At 37.5% G+C, this 17095-nt stretch overlaps 2 protein-coding genes across 2 annotated transcripts; both read right to left on the reverse strand.

Moving 5' to 3' along the window:
* Window positions 1–1548: 1548 nt before the first annotated feature.
* On the reverse strand, window positions 1549–11800 carry LOC117431111 (amiloride-sensitive sodium channel subunit alpha-like). The gene is made up of 8 exons (XM_034051749.3): window positions 11645–11800; window positions 10344–10448; window positions 9952–10072; window positions 9599–9671; window positions 8971–9028; window positions 7582–7649; window positions 6447–6522; window positions 1549–2670 (listed from the first exon to the last, which is right to left on the reverse strand). The coding sequence occupies exons 1-8, from the start codon at window positions 11711–11713 to the stop codon at window positions 2473–2475; spliced, it is 768 nt and encodes a 255-aa protein (XP_033907640.3). The 5' UTR covers window positions 11714–11800; the 3' UTR covers window positions 1549–2472.
* A 280-nt stretch (window positions 11801–12080) lies between these two features.
* LOC131699532 (amiloride-sensitive sodium channel subunit gamma-like) lies at window positions 12081–13744 on the reverse strand. The gene is made up of 3 exons (XM_058996616.1): window positions 13082–13744; window positions 12644–12774; window positions 12081–12112 (listed from the first exon to the last, which is right to left on the reverse strand). Exons 1-3 carry the CDS (start codon window positions 13585–13587, stop codon window positions 12081–12083), a joined length of 669 nt encoding a protein of 222 aa, XP_058852599.1. The 5' UTR covers window positions 13588–13744.
* Window positions 13745–17095: the final 3351 nt, after the last annotated feature.

A 17095-nucleotide genomic window follows, 5' to 3' on the forward strand; every position in this document is an offset into this window, starting at 1 on the left:
TGAAGTGAAGAATGCTAGCGTTAGCTAATGCAGCAATAGGTTTAACTTGTACTTGGTTGGAAATCTACAGTAACCAAGGTTACTACCCTTTCTTATCTTCACCATAGTACTAGAAGCACCTAGGTTTACTAATTCATTCAAAACCAACCCATCACACACAAACACTGCAAAGTCAGCCTATTGAACCCTAGACTAAGCAAAGAAAAGCATATTGAAAATCTAAGTCAACTACATATGAATAGCAGACTGGTCTTATCTACTATTGTGTTGCCTACCCCTTGCTAATTTAATTATCCAAACAAAATCACATGTGCTACCATGTTTATGCAGCTCCCTAAACTATGGGTTAAAATGAAACAAACACACTAAACACTGTACTCATGTGCAATTTTCAAGAATCTGTTGATCATGTGCACAGGTTGGCAACTGTAGGTAAAGGGTTCCCTCAATACTGCGCTGCAATTCTGCTAATGGCTTATTATCCATTCTAATGGCTCCTTTGCTGTCGTTGTCCCTTAGTACAGAACCATTGCATTGCGAACAGACACCATTCACAAGGGTTACCTAAAGCACAGATCCCTCATGCACTTATCTTGAACTATGCATTCTTCTTGTTTAGATTGCAAATAACAAAAAGAATACATTGGTTTAGTGATATTCCATACTCCTACCACGTTCTCCTTTAAGAACCATTATTAAAACAAAAATAAAAATTCAAAAATAGAGCCAAAGAAAGGCCTAGAGCAGCTGTCTATGTTACTTTTCACTGTATTCATTACAATACTGTGAATATATATATACTGTATATATATATATATATACTGTATATATATATATATATATATATATATATATATATATATATATATATATATATATATATATATATATATATATATATATATATATAATGATTTTGGACCATATTTGAACACCCTGGAATGTGTCATTGAGCTTATTGAATGGCACCTGCATCCAACCTCCCCCCTACCAGAAGGAACTGGTTGTCAAAGGATAATGAGGCACAGCAGTTCTAAAAGTTCCAAGGTGCTCCATGCAGTGTATTTGAAAATAAAGATTTGATGAATGCCTGCTTGACATTTATGTTCATGTTGTTGTTTTGTGCCAGTATTATTTAGTGCAAGTAACTGTACCACCTGCTATTTTAGAGAAATATCAAATATTTACAAAACATTGGTATGCAAGTAGTCTGCTATTCCTATGTAGCTGTTACTATTAATTAAGGAGAAATTCAGGGTTCATAAATATTCAGCCACTGTTTGATACATCTTGCATTCTTTTGTATCTTTAATTAGGGTGAGCTATCTGAACCCGACACACAAGAGACCTGCAACTCTAAAGACGTATTACAATGTGACCACACACACACTTCTTGGGAGTCAGTGTACAGTCTTCATTATGGCAGGTATACATTCAAATGCATGTGTGAGTACATGCATGCTTACAGAACAACCACAGCAAAAATATGCCTGTTGGCCACCATTTCATATGTTATTTTTATTCATTTAAAAAATGTGAACTTTTGAAAAAACATATATGCATTATAAATGATGGCATAGATAGGAAACATGGTACTGCATGCAGTGACCGATGGAGATACACAACTATTGTATTATTTTCTCTCAAGAACTAAACTGTTTTGAAATCCAAACCTTGACAAAAACAGTAAATAGTGTACATAAAACACTTTCTACAAAATCTTAATAAACACGGCTATGTTCTAGTGGCTGGAGGTGTTTTGAAGAGTGAAGGCAGTAAATTTTGCAAATTCTGGGTACTGGGTCAATTTATGACAAGTGGAAGACCACAAAATGCTGCCAAACAGGAAACTTGTAACCATGCTAAGGAAACCTCATATGGGAATGGATACAAAAAAACTTTTTTCTAGTCTTGATATGTGGGCATAAGGAAGACACAAATGCATGATGACCTCATATGGGGATAAAGCAATGGGAAAAACAAAGTTCAATTAAAAAACATTTATTGTGTGTGCAAAACTACTTTTTTTCAGCTATTTTCAATATTTCATGCATGAAAGAGTTACGTTTTTCAATTTCTACAGTTTTGAAAATGATCACAGGTGTGTAAACATTTCAGAATGAATGTACATTCAGGGGGTCTACATATGACAGGATACCCACACAGCCTGTTGTATGCTATGCCACTTAAATAATACTTTCCATACACATATTCTTTTGTATTCTTCTGCCATCATGTGGCCATAATTTAATGGTGCATTTCTGAATAGAAAAATACAAACAACAATAATAATAATAATAACTGGTAATAATAATAATAATTAAAAAAAGAATATTAATTGACTTACTTTAGTTACTTTTGAGTTTTACCTTAGTTATTATCTATAACCAAGTGTATTGTAATTTATAAGTAAATGATTAGCAAGAATGAACTTGAGGCAGTTTTGGGTGAAACAATTTAGCTGCAATATCTTCATACAATTGGCTTGAAAGTTTGGTGAGCAATCATGTACGGATTCAATGGAGCCTTCTTGTTTTTCCGAATCAGTCTCTTCTTCACTGTGAAAATGATGACGTTTAGTAGGAGCTCTAGAAACTCGGCCACTGTGCAGATTGACACTCCGATCCACAGACCAACCAGACCGCCGATACCGGACACGAGATCGATCGCCTGGGAGGGGTTCAAGAGACATGTAAGAGGTAATGCATACAGAAACCAGACACCAATCACAGCTGCTGTATACTGGCATAGATAGGAAAAGTCAATGTGCTTTCTGCATAGCATTCTTTTGGAAATGTAATGCAGGGAATTAAAGAATAAAGATTCAATGGTTGCCTACTTGATAAATACTGTATGAGAATGAATAACGTTGCCGGCACGTATTTGCAGTGGAAACAGGTGTGTGTTCTCCAGTGTCGAAGGTTTCTGTAATGTGGGCATTGTTGCACAGGACCGGAGTAGTGGTTTCCGGTGGTGGTTTTCAGCAAACATTGCCATTCCAGGGACATACGGGAGACTGTCTTAATGGACATGTTGGTCAATGCAAGCCATGTCATTGAGATGAGCTGATTCCATGGGCAACAACTATCAAGCCCCTTGTGAAGTATCTGATTTCTCATGGTTGTTGCTGAATAGTTGCGCACAACTGTCAAACAGTTTTTCTAGGGCAATTAGATCACAGGACACATCACATAATACTTCACGTGACCTCACAACTTTGCATACATTACAGGACACTTAACATTCTTCCACTTTTGGCCAGACACTGCATGGTAAATTTACACTGTATTTGTTTACTATTCCTTTCTTTTGTATTTAGCGTAGTGTTCCGTAGTTCAACACGCTTTATCATTCTTCACTGTTCTTAACCATGCTTGTCTATGTTAACTTTTACAATGCTTTACAAAACTGTGGTATGCTTTACCTTAGTAAACATTTATACGAGTGGTCAGATTAAGACAAATCTTGAATTGGGTGTTAGGTCAATACCCCCAGAAACATTTTTAGGCTTTATTTTCAGAAATCTGGGTTATGCAATTATTAACTTGCAGTTCAAATATGTGAAACACATACACAAGTCTACAGTGAAATATAAATTACATAATACAACAACACAGTACTGTATCTGCCACTAAAAAAACTAAACACTTACTACAACAGGAAAGAAATGAATCCCAGACTGTCCAGACATGGATGGGCTCAATCATAGAACTAAAATTAACATCCAGCCAATGCGGAATTGAACTGATTAAGGTAAACTGGCCTACAAGTGACGATCCAACCACTGACCCTCCAATTAGCAATCTAACTTCATTATAAGGGGTCTAAAATAAGAGATACACAAATCCTGTATCGTGGTAGGGTTGTCTCTATCCCAAACTAATTCAGTGGCTTCACAATGCTTTTGAATGCTTCCATATGATTTACTTGGGTAGTTCTGATTAAAATGTTGCCTCAGTAAAACTGCATATTCTACTTTCTAGACATTTTGTTCTATGTTCAAATTATCTCCAAAACTTTAAACACTTAAAATTAGACAAATAACACCAACTGCAATTATTTCAAACCATCTGTGTTGAAAAAACTAAGAATTTTTGCCAGAGGGACTTGCAAGGGTGCAACAGCAAACAAACAATACAAAAATAAAAAGGGTATCCTGGGTCATTTTAAATATTATACAGGAATATGAAAAATATATTCTGGCACAGGGACCTTTAATAACTCTTTAAATACGTTTTAAAACAATTGTCAGGCTGGCAGACTGTGGCAGCTGTTGCTAACAATCTGCAAGGTATACTGTACACTATGCCACTATATTTTTAGTTGGGTTTTCATGACAGCTTGATTAAAAACAGACACCAAATTCTGGAATGTTCAATGACATTGCTGGTTCAGCTGGCTATTTTGGAGCATGCATACCCTTATATGTCTAGCAGAGGATAATGGGTACACACATAGAATATCAGACGTTTTGAATTTGGCTGTGTTACAAAAATTGCAGCTGTTTTTAATTAAAGGTGTTGGTTGTGTGGATAACATGTTTTAAAGAACTTACTTTTTTTCTATTATTGATAGCTGGTAAATCAGTACTCTGATGCTCCTCCTCATTTTGAATCCTCAACTTTTAAATGTGAAGAATTTCTTAATTATTTTCAAAATAAGATTATTAATATTAGGAATCAAATTTCCACAGATGGCTCTCCTTTGTATATGCAGTGTAATCAGATTAGTTTTGCTATGGAATCTTTCTCTCAGATTACAGTATAAGAGCTCAATAAATTCCTAATGCCAATGAATTTTTCCACTGGCTTGTTGGATCCAATTCCAACCAAAATTCTAAAATCAGTTTTCAATGATTTGAGTAAAATTATCTTGGCTATAATAAACAGTAAACTGACATCAGGAGTAGTTCCCTCTGCCTTAAAAATGGCCATGGTTAAACCTCTGCTTAAGAAACTAAACCTAGACCCTGCTAATTTAAACAATTATATACCTATTTCAAATCTGCCATGTCTGGCTAAGGTTCTAGAAAAAGTGGCAGCAAACCAGCTGAATTAATTTCTTGAGGGTAACAAAGTGCTTAAAGTTTCAGTGAGGTTTCCGTTCTGCACACAGTACAGAGACTGCTCTCATCAGAGTGGTGAATGATGTTCTGTGAAGTGCAGACTCTAGCTGTGTATCTATTCCTGTTCTTTTAGATTTAGTGCTGCATTTGATACAGTGGAACATACCGCTTTAATTGATCATCTCAGAAGTTGTGTTGGATTGTCCGGTATTGTCTTAAAATGGTTCAAGTCATATCTCACTAACAGACTAATTTGTTTCATTAGGAGACTGTGTGTCTAGATTTTCATTGGTTGTCTGTGGCATTCCTCAAGGCTCTATACTGGGACCCATTCTTTTCTCTTTGTAAATGTTACTGCTGGGTGAGATAATCTGTAAACATGGTGTTAACTTTCACTGCTATGCCGATGACACACACAGCTCTACATCTCTGTTGATACCCTCGCTGTATCAGCCTTAGCTGAATGCTTTACTGATGTGAAGAGGTGGATGTTCCAAACACTTTTGCAGTTAAACTCTGATAAGACAGGGTTCTGTTATTAGGTTCTCAGCAGCGACTAGAAGCAACAAAATCTCTAAAAATAGATCTGGGCAATTTGGCCACAAACATAAAAATGGAAGTGAAAAATCCAGGGGTCTTATTTCACTCTGATTTATCTTTTGAGTCGAATATCCGCAAATGTCACCAAAGTGTCCTTTTACCATTTGCACGACATTGTTAAAATTAGGTCATTTCTCTCTTCGTCTGATGCTGAGAAACTAATTCATGCTTTTGTGTCTTCCCAACTTGACTACTGCAATGATCTGTCCGCTGGGTTTCTGGGTCACACCATAAAATGCCTGCAGCTGATAAAGAATGCAGCTGCTAGGCTTCTCAGCACAATAAAAAAAGGAGACCATGTAACTCCTGTGATGGCTTCACTGCACTGGCTCCCAGTGAAGTTTAGAGTTGATTTAAAAATGTTACTTCTGATTTATAAAGCGCTTAAAGGCATGAAATCAGATTATATAAAGCAGCTTCTTGTCACATATATACCTTCTCGTGATTTGAGATCAGCTGATGCAGGCCTGCTGTGCCTCCCACAAGTGTGCACAAAACGGAGGGGAGAGAGAGAGCTTTTCAACACTATGCTCTCAGACTGTGGACTGCACTGCCACCTCATATCAGAAGTGCTAAATCAGTTGATGACTAAGTCAACATTGAAAACTTACTTTTTTATATGAGCTTTTTTAAACTGAATTCTAAACTCTCTTTTTCTTTAATTTCTATACACTTGAATTGTATGTATGATTTTCTTCTGTTTTGACCTGTACAGCGCTTTGATCTACTTTTAGTATGACAAGTGCTATATAAATAAAGTACTGTTTGATTGATTGATTACCCGGATGGCTGGGTCTTCCTCAATCAGCTCATAGTTAAGTTGATGGTAGTTGATAATGACTTTCACAAGATTATCCCTGAAAAACAAAAGAAAAAAATCAATTTACTGTAAATGTATTTTGGTATTATAAATAATATACTTTTTCTGTGCCAGGACCTAGAACGTGCATTTTTGGTTCCAGAAAACCCTACAGTATTGGATTTATGAATGACTAACGTTATGGGACTGAGGAGGATATACCCATCTGATAGGATTTTCATATTGTGGGGGTTACCTCACTCTTATGAATCGAGTTATAAACTGTTTGAGTAACATTTGGCAATGCTTAAGAAATGATAAAGGGGGAGTCTATTTAATAGCTGTTAAAACTCTTGTAGATCGAAATACCACAATTGCTTCGATTTTGGGATGTTTATTATTATTATTTATTTATTTATTTATTTTTTAAATTTAGTCGTTGCCAATTATTTTTTATTATTTTCTCCCAATTTGGAATGGCCAATTATTTTATTACGGTCGGCTCACCGCTACCACCCCTGCGCTGACTCGGGAGGGCGAAGATGAACACACGCTGTCCTCCGAAGTGCGTGCCGTCAAGCCGACCGCTTTTTTTTCACACTGCAGACTCACCATGCAGCCACCCAAGAGCTACAGCGTCGGAGGACAACGCAGCTCTCGGGCAGCTTACAGGCAAGCCTGCAGGCGCCCGGCCAGACTACAGGGGTCGCTGGTGCACGGTGAGCCGAGGACACCCTGGCCGACCTAACCCTCCCCCCCCCCCCGGGCGTCCGTCCTCGATCGGCAAAGGAATAGCCTGGATTCGAACTCGCGACTTGCAGGCTATAGAGCAGGATGTTTATATTTTAATACCAACAGAAACACAGTAACTCGCATGCACTGTTAGACGTTTGATTTTCAAAACTTTGGTACATAAATAAAAAAATGATTTTCATTACATTAGAGTAGATGTTAAAACTTCAAGCTGATTTGAACTCGGCTCTCGCCAAGGGTCACATATGGCCAAATTACCAAAAAAAATCAAAAGACCAAATAAATCAAGCACTTAAGCAGTTAAATGTCTGTTAATATTTGTCTAGTAACAGCAGCAAATGGAAATCAGATCATCATGGCTTACCTGATACTGTTGCTAGCTACTTGTGCTAGCTTCCCACCGGAGCTCTTGAGTTGTCTTGCAAATTCATCCTGCAAGAGGGAACACAGAGGGTCACTGCAAAGACTGAAGATTCATCCTGCAAGAGGGAACACACAGGGTCACTGCAAAGACTGAAGATTCATCCTGCAAGAGGGAACACACAGGGTCACTGCAAAGACTGAAGATTCATCCTGCAAGAGGGAACACAGAGGGTCACTGCAAAGACTGAAGATTCATCCTGCAAGAGGGAACACACAGGGTCACTGCAAAGACTGAAGATTCATCCTGCAAGAGGGAACACACAGGGTCACTGCAAAGACTGAAGATTCATCCTGCAAGAGGGAACACACAGGGTCACTGCAAAGACTGAAGATTCATCCTGCAAGAGGGAACACACAGGGTCACTGCAAAGACTGAAGATTCATCCTGCAAGAGGGAACACAGAGGGTCACTGCAAAGACTGAAGATTCATCCTGCAAGAGGGAACACACAGGGTCACTGCAAAGACTGAAGATTCATCCTGCAAGAGGGAACACACAGGGTCACTGCAAAGACTGAAGATTCATCCTGCAAGAGGGAACACACAGGGTCACTGCAAAGACTGAAGATTCATCCTGCAAGAGGGAACACACAGGGTCACTGCAAAGACTGAAGATTCATCCTGCAAGAGGGAACACACAGGGTCACTGCAAAGACTGAAGATTCATCCTGCAAGAGGGAACACACAGGGTCACTGCAAAGACTGAAGATTCATCCTGCAAGAGGGAACACAGAGGGTCACTGCAAAGACTGAAGGCCTGAATTACTCTTTCTAGAATACCAGCTGACATCACTTAGCCCCTGCAGTGCTTGAGCTTGATTAATAAGTCCCAATGCCTCTCGCTCGTCTGCCTATTTATAATACATGGACATTTTCTTTTTCCTATTGGCTCTGAGACATTGCTTTTAAAATCAAGTGATAGTGCTGCAGCTGCCATGACAATACTACAACAAGTACTGTATACAGCCCTTTCATGAGAGAAAAAACATTACAAGGAGCATGTTAGAGACAGAAAAATAATTAGGTGATCTGTTTCAGTACTAATTACAAATTTAAGTATGTATTATAAACAGTAAATACAACGCATATATAAATATAGCATTTACAGGCTTTTTTTCTGTGTGTTCTTAAGTGACAGGTCAATCTCTGTGAGACCCAACAGAAGATATATGTCACAAATTACATTTTGAAATAACTTTCAAAAGCATTTGATGTACTGGTTCTCTCAGGCCAAGTGGCTGGCAGTCAAAATATCATTTAAAATACATATTAATACACTGTACCAAAAACGATAATGCAAGTACATGACTAAGGGAATCTGTCATTCTTACCATGTAGACAGCACTGGGCCACTGGGATGAAGACAGAGTCAGTTCAAATATCTCCTCCCTGTTAAATGAACATGATTGCATGGTGAGTTTACAGGCACTTTACCATTATTATTTACCATACTGTTCTTATCTGTGATTTAACTCTTCACCTTGCTTTCATTATGCTTTGCTGCACTTTGCAGAGCTTAGCTTTTACCATGATATGCCACAGTACACATTTATAAAGAGATGTGATGAACATGTTCTGAAGAGCCTAAAGATGTTAATTACAATAACTATTTACTAAAGAAGGAGGCAGTACACACAACATAAAATCCTAAACACTATACAGTAGATTAGGTATCCCAAGTGAAATGGCATAGTTTACCAGGTGAAGTAGTTATATAAAAATCATTAAGACCATAAAGAAACCTTTAGATAAGGAATTACATTCCATTTGAGGCCAATAGTGTGCCAAGAAGGAATGGGCCCAACAGCTTTATGTCATTCACAACATTTTCTGATGCCATCACGTTTTAAAATATGCAATGTATTTTTTATTAAAAGATGATCCTTCGGAAAACTACAGCACAAGTAAAAGTGAAATTATCATTGAACTGACAAGAGCTGGACAATGTTGTTCACTCACTCGCACTGCAGTGGGCAGCTACAGTCCAACTCATCGTGAGCAAACATGTCTTCGAAGATCTGCACACAGCGATCTAGAGAATAGCACAGCATCATTAGCCGTTCAGTGGTCAAGGCAGCAATTCAGTGTGGTTTGAATGTAGGAAAGGTATAGAGCTAGAAGATCAGGGGCAGTATTCACAAAGCTTTTACTTCTAGTCTACACCTGTTCTTTCCGAATAGAAAATCAGCAGCTTGTTTTTTAGTTTATAAATGTGAATAAAAGCTCTTCAAGTCTGTTCAGTATGAAGAGGGCGATCACACAGTAACAGGCTATTTCACTTGAACTGATGTCTTCATGGATTATCTACTTACTAATATCCTTGTTAGTAATGTTGCAGAAAGGCACATTCATCCCTTTGGGAACAGGGAACTCCCACATCCCACAGCCACAGTTGTTAATGATGTGCATCTGCCCACACGTCTTCTTACAGGCCTAGATTAAAACAGTTTGTTTACAGCAATAGCGTGTATGTCGAAGGCAGGAAAATTGCTAGCTTGAAGAAAGGAAAAATGAGCAACTTATCCCAGCTGGATCAATAAAATGAATACAAAAATAAAGCAGAAATAAAAATACAGATTCCTTATCTTCACTGACAAATAATCGCAAAAAAACACAAGTACCCTCCTCCCGTTACATCTCTGGCACACCATAGCCCTTGTTAATACCTCACGTCAGGTACCATATAATACTGCTTGTTACTGACCTCCCGGGTGTACCCAACTTTGTATGCATCTCGGTAGTAGTTTTGGATCCCATCTCCATTACTGCATTTGCTAGCATAGGGGGCCTTCAGTCGACGCACGTGAACCTGTCAATAATAGGACTTACCTTATATTATTGTCTATTAACATAATTTGACCTATACATTATTTATTTTTAATACTGTATATAATAATCCTGTAAACATAGTTTAATAGTGTTATTGTTCAGTAGGTTTGCAACAACTTAGATAACAGTAGATATTAAGGCTTCAAACACTTAGCTTTAATTAACATTGCCGTCAAACCTGCAACAAGATCTTGGGATGAACTTGAATTTCATCAAATGTAGGAATACATTCTAGAGCTTAGCAAAAATAATCTCGTGGTGTAATCTTGTATTTTCAGTACATATATTCTTATAGATACTGTTACAGTTTGTTAAGTGATTGTGTGAATGTACACCTGGGACCTCATGGTGTTGCACCTGAAGAGCATTCTCAGTACAGACTATTTTAAATACAATTTCTGCTCATGTTTGACCAGCAGCAGAACTCCAATAGAATGATGACAGGCTAGTACATTAGCTGTTCTTGCTGAGTACTTTTAAACCTTTGTCTGTTTGCTCAGCCAGGCTGTTGAGAACATTACATTCCTTGTCAAGTTTAATCTGTGGATTATCAATAAGTTAAATTTATAGCTATTTTGTTTCTCAGATGTCTATTTTGATAATTAACAGGGCTCATATTTATGGGTGTGTTGCTGCAGTGGAAGGATATACACTTCTGTTTTGCAACATTAAAAAAATTACATTTTAAGGGTGACGGCACCTCTGGGATTTCTTTCACAGTTATAACAGATTTCATGATTTCCGTGAAGTTTACCCATTGCTGTGTAATGCCAATTTCTGAAAGAATAGTGTAAATATACATTTTTTATGCCAGTTAAATAAATACAGGAAACGTCTGCCTTATTGACGCACTACCTGTTACACTGCATTTAGGAACCTGGCAGTCGGTCTAGTTTACTTCCAGTAAATGATTGAACACACACTGCATAGAGCTGCACGATTTCTTTTAAATGTCTTCAAAGAAAAAGACACCAGCTGCATCAAACAACAAACACATTTCTGCTAAAGATTGCTCTGTCCAGTTAGTGTTTACATGTTTAATTCGACCAGCCTGGCACCCTGGAGACAGGCTTCAAGCGAAAGCATATTTCAATGATTAGGGGCTTTCCATGAATCGGATTAGGAGGCAAGAAAAGATGTGAATCATTTTATTAGAAACATATTTCTCTACTTTACCTTCACAATGGCGAGGTCAGACTCCTGCCCTGGAGGGATGTTCACTCCATCGTCTTCAGGAAATGGCATGTCCTTCTGGTCATGGATGATAAAACGTAGTCCTGCCGCATGACTTAGCAGCTCCAAATACTCATCCTGTTCTATGAATAGCTCCAAGACTAGACCTGGTAGAAGCAAAACAAAATCCCTCCCCTTAGCTGAAGCCAATTGAATTTCCGAACACCAGCGCTAGTTTTTGCTTATTTGCAATGCAACTGAAACTTAATGGTATTCGCTTCATCAACCTTTTCCCTCTTTCCAATGAAACTGACAATGGACTAAAGAGTGGGAATGATTAAAAGAATACAGCTTTATTTGTATCATTAATAAACCAGCATATAATAGTTATAGGACGGTGAAGACTGTTATAGTGACACTCATATTGCTTAAATGGACCTCAGCTTTCAGCCTCATTCGCTTCTTCTTGTGCTGATGTTCCACAACACAGAGACGTTCGCCATCAGATACCCCTATATTGAATGAAGCCTCTGTCTTTGCCATTAACCGGTTGCACAATTACCAAGTTTTAATGTTGTCTCAATAAAGAAACCAAGTTGGGTGAAAATAAAGGTGTTAAAATACAAAAACACAAAGCCAAGAATCCTAACGATAGATGATGAGTCTATGCAGGTAACACATAAACAATCAATAAGTGAAGGAAGCTGGAGTGCCTTCAACACAGAAGAGTAGACTTCTCTGTATGCACAAAGATTTCTGCGTGAGGATATTTTCAAGTATATGGCCAGTGAAAATAGGAAATATAATGCCCTTGAAACTATTATATTATTACTCAGGTTTGTTACAGCATTCAGTGACAGCATTAAAAACACCCTCCTTACCTTAACTTTGTCGATGGCATTAAAAAAAAGAAAAAGAAAAAAACCTACAAAGTGAAACAAGGTAATGGGAGTGATTATTTTAAAAAAGGGATGAAATTGTTAACAATGACACAGCACTCACCGTAGCTGAATCCTGCCTTGGTGGCATTCAGAACTTCTCGTCTCATCAGCTGCCCACGGCTTCCCATTTTTGTCAAGCTATTGAACGTGTAACAGTTTCCAAACTTGTGATGCAAGAAGGTACTGAAGAAACTAAGCATTTAACAAAAAATATTAGACAAAACACACAGGGATTTTAAACATGTACAAATTTAAATATTCTGAAAACATTGATGTATAAAACAGGGGTGTACAAATCCAGTCCTAAAGATCCTCCAGGTTTTAAAGGTATCATTAAATAATTAATCGATGAGGACCTGGAAGGAGGTTAAATTGGTTGTATTAAATAATTCAGGGTACAGGTGGAACAAAGACCAGGAGTGGTCCAGACCTCAAGGACTGGAATTGTGTTCCCCTGGCATGAAGTCTCAATGGGTGCTGTCAGAGTTGATATTCTTACCTCTTGTCACATCTGCTTCCATGGAATTTACAAGACAGGAGCATGTCTTCCAGCTGATGTCCAGCCTCTGCCTGATTCTCAATGCTCAGTTTGGACAGCGCATAATCCAGACTGTAGGAATACTCATGATCGTTCTCTGTGTAGCTCGTTAAGTTAGAGCCAAAGTCATTGTCCAGAAATGGCAGCTCCTTCTTCAGGAAGCTGTACTTAGAGTTCAGAAGGGACTTGCGAACCCGGTTGAGGTTGCAGAAGGTCACAGCGGGAAACTTCAGCTTGGAATTGTTGACCAAGGTGATCCTCTCTTGCGAGGGATACTGGAAGAAGGCAATGATGAGTTCACTGCATTGCCACAACATGCATGTTACAACAAAGATGACAAAGACGATCCAGCAGTTCTTCTGAAATGTGGACTTGGAACGCAAAATGCTGGAGATGCCGTGTGCTGTTGTGTGAGTCAAGGTCTCTCTACAAATCCTTCGCAAAGACGCTTTCTGGCAATAAGACATGTTGGCAAGATTTCCTTGGATACAGCTGTGGTACCACGTTACCAAACAGCTGGTCTTATTGATGGAGAATATAAGGACAATTCTTTATATTCTCTTAACTCACACACCTGCAACTCCAATAGCTCATGGTTTACTACAGGGAGAACAACATGTAATACACCCTGGTTAATTCAGTGCTAATGAGCTACGTGTCACTTTGCTCATTGCATTTATATAGCATGTATGGTTGTAGAAATTACCATCAATTGATTTCCTGTTTTTTTTTATCAGAAAATGAGCTACACTCATTACTTGAGTTAATTGTGCCTCAAGAGAGGTTTAACATATTAACCAAATAAGATTATGTAGTCCTCACTGTATTGAAAAAGGGATTGTTTAAATAATACTTCTTTAAGTATTAAAATCCTCAACATGGAATATACCTCATTCCAGTTTATAAATCCTGTATGTCATAATGATGGCAATGGCACTCAGCAGAAGTATTTATTTACATAAAATTGATTTTATTTTAATGATCTAAACAGTAGTAAATCTAAATTCCACCACCCTTTAACTATAGTATTATTTCTCATGGTGTTGCTCCATTGGCTTCCACTTTTTGTCCCACCCCAGACACTGCAGGATATAACATAATCACATATCAGACGATCAAAGTTTTCTTCACAAACTAATCAAATACGTTCTTCAAACATCATTCTTTTCAAATGTAACCCCCCCCCCCCCCCCCCAGAAGTTTTCTGAAATTCCACCCCTGATACTTGTTATTGCACTATGTTGCGGTTTTTAAATGTTCAGCAGATTTTGAATGCCTCTAATTAACTCCTATTTCCTGAAAGAAGATTCCTCTGTAAACAACTTGAGTGCTTAAAGTGTTACACCCTGTAAAGATGACATGAACTGCATTACGTTACCTTTGCTGTGCCCTGACTGTCTGTATTGTAATGTTATATTTTTAAACATATCGCCGACTCTTTTGAAATTTGTAATCACACATCATGGGTCATAATCAATAGGGCAATACATTACCTCTGGAGTGTTCGCCAGGAGAAAAGGCTTCTAAGGATCGAGCCCTAGCAATGCAGCTGGTGGGAGCATGAACTGGATGCACTGCAAGGTTTAGAAGAAGAAATCCTGCAGGTGAAATATGCACAGCACAGGATACAGCAAAGATAAAGCCATGTGTTTCTTGTAAGCATTGCACAGGGTTATGTAACACTTTAAAGGGTTTTTTTTAAAAATTATACTTCATAGTTATTTAGTTTCATGTCTGTAAAATAACAGATGTTTCTCTCCTTCAATAAATATGTCAAGTAGACAAACTTTTCAGAAGTGTTTTTTTCTGTGTACATATACCTTAGAATTCTACCTTAGAGTATTTTTGAAGATATAGATAATAAACATAAGTTATTAAAGGCTTAATAGTGCTGAATTTAGAAACACTGAAACACACTGTTTTGTATTTCTAAATAAATATAAGTAAACTAAAGAATAATCTTTTTAAAATATCCCCTGTACTTTTATAAAACGTAGTTCAGCAGAGTCTGAATTCAACCTTGATTTTGCTTCCTTAAAAAAATTAATAAATTGCATTTGCTAAAAAGAAAAAAAATAAACTACTGAGTTCCAATAGCTAAAACTCATACAGCATTACATTACAGTGTGTATTACAAAATAGGGAATGCAAAAGTTAATGTACTTATAAAGAGAGGTTGGATAGCTTTGGCAGAGCAATTTTTTTTTTTTTGTTATATAAAGTGTCATCCAAAAGTATTATCCTGCTTGATCCGTGATTCATAAATGACGTCAGCTCTTCAAAGAGTTTGAGTGTTGCAAATAACAATTATTTGGTATCATTGTTTGAAAGAACCAATGCTCCTAAATTCTCCACGGGAAAACATGAAATTATACGTCTAAAGTGTGAGTCCAAACATTGGCAATCACAAATTACCTTCATGTTCCATTGTTTAAAGAAGCTGGGAAGGGATATACACAGGATGTCAGTTTCATATAAATACACTTGTGAACCTACCAGTATGAGATATTATATCTGCACATTTAGGAACTCAAGCTTTTAATATGTTCAGTAGCTTAATTTATGCATCAATGTTATCAGTGTAAATAAGTAAAAAAACAAATCTAAATAAATTGCTATGCACGGAAACAAAACACACACACACACACACACACACACACACACACACACACACACACACAGCTTCCATTTTACCAACATTGCATCTGCACTGAGCCTTGCGAAAGAGAAGACGTGGTGGCATTTGTAGGATTGCGCTGATGTGGGGTGCAACACCTTTTGCCATGTACCCCCATCCCCACAGACAGTATGCTGGCCGGGTCAATTCAATCAGTTAATAACTCTTTGGGGTTTACTGCAGAAAATAAGTGGTTGATGCAGTACAGGCAATGCAACTAATCTAGCCATAGATATTTCAGTTACCCTTCAAACTTCAGATGGTGTAACCTTAACTGGTACCAATAAAGAAAAGAAAAGAAAAACACTCACCTTTAAAACTGAGGTTATTAAAACATGTCTCAAATCAATCTGGATTTGCTTATAGAACAGCAAATATAGTTGACGCTTCAAATAAGTTTAATTTGCACAAGAGATACCTCTGCTGGACATTTTGATAACAGTAAAAAAATGCTCTAGTTAGACAGACATGAAAAACTGAATTAGCATTCAAGAGTTTACATCAATTTATAGATGAGATTGTTTTAAGTGATGTGTCTTAATATACTGCAGACTGACCCCTGTGATGTAAAGGAGTAATAATTAATTAAGTACAAATACAAACATATGCTTTTCAGTCTCCAATTTCAGAGCCCTCTTCTCAGTGTTCAGTTCAGATATTAATTTTTTAAGCATTCCTCTTTCAGGGTCTCATTCTTTACTTCAATAACATGCCAGCTAATTCATGACAAATGTCTGTCTTTTGACTTCTAAAATAGGGAGATACCAATTGGACTGTCAGACACTCTATGTATTACAAGGTCTTTAAAAAGGTCAAGTACCAGTACGATACCACAAATGTGGAGAGTCTTCAATGGAATACTGCAATTTCCTTACCAAAAAGAGTTGTGATTAAAGAGAAGTCTTATTTCATGTTAAATCGTGACATGACTGCTTTACATTCTGTCAAAACAAAAAAAAAATGACCTTTGCATACCAGTTGTTACACACAGTAGAAGATACTAGAAGAATATTGTATTTATTCACCAGAGGAAGCTTTCTCTGACAAAAAAATGCATCTCCGAAGAAACCTGTATTTTCCCCATGATTTGCTAAGTTATTATGGGCTACATCTTAGGAGCTGCTTGCCCTGAATTTCAGCTGCTATAAACAAGCTGTGTAAACTCTAAGATGGATGTTAATTATGGAACCCAGGGATTGAGGATTAAGTCAGGCAGCGAATGAGACACTCAAGCAGTTAGTTATTAGTATGTTTAAGGCATTGGGGGAGCTTCTAATTTCCACATTTGGGAATTCAAA

Source organism: Acipenser ruthenus, chromosome 22 (assembly GCF_902713425.1).
Source record: "Acipenser ruthenus chromosome 22, fAciRut3.2 maternal haplotype, whole genome shotgun sequence".
Classification (NCBI taxonomy): Eukaryota; Metazoa; Chordata; class Actinopteri; order Acipenseriformes; family Acipenseridae; genus Acipenser; species Acipenser ruthenus.

Excerpts from the sequence above, each read along its gene's own strand:
- LOC117431111 (XM_034051749.3), bottom strand. The coding sequence starts at position 11,713 with ATGCCATTTCCTGAAGACGATGGAGTGAACATCCCTCCAGGGCAGGAG. Across the intron at positions 10,073-10,343 it reads AAGTTGGGTACACCCGGGAG|GCCTGTAAGAAGACGTGTGG; the intron begins GTCAGTAACAAG and ends GTTTTAATCTAG. Across the intron at positions 7,650-8,970 it reads GGCCCAGTGCTGTCTACATG|GATGAATTTGCAAGACAACT; the intron begins GTAAGAATGACA and ends TCCCTCTTGCAG.
- LOC131699532 (XM_058996616.1), bottom strand. The coding sequence starts at position 13,587 with ATGTCTTATTGCCAGAAAGCGTCTTTGCGAAGGATTTGTAGAGAGACC. Across the intron at positions 12,775-13,081 it reads GGAAGCAGATGTGACAAGAG|TTTCTTCAGTACCTTCTTGC; the intron begins GTAAGAATATCA and ends TTAAATGCTTAG. Across the intron at positions 12,113-12,643 it reads CAAGGCAGGATTCAGCTACG|CACAAGAAGAAGCGAATGAG; the intron begins GTGAGTGCTGTG and ends GTGGAACATCAG.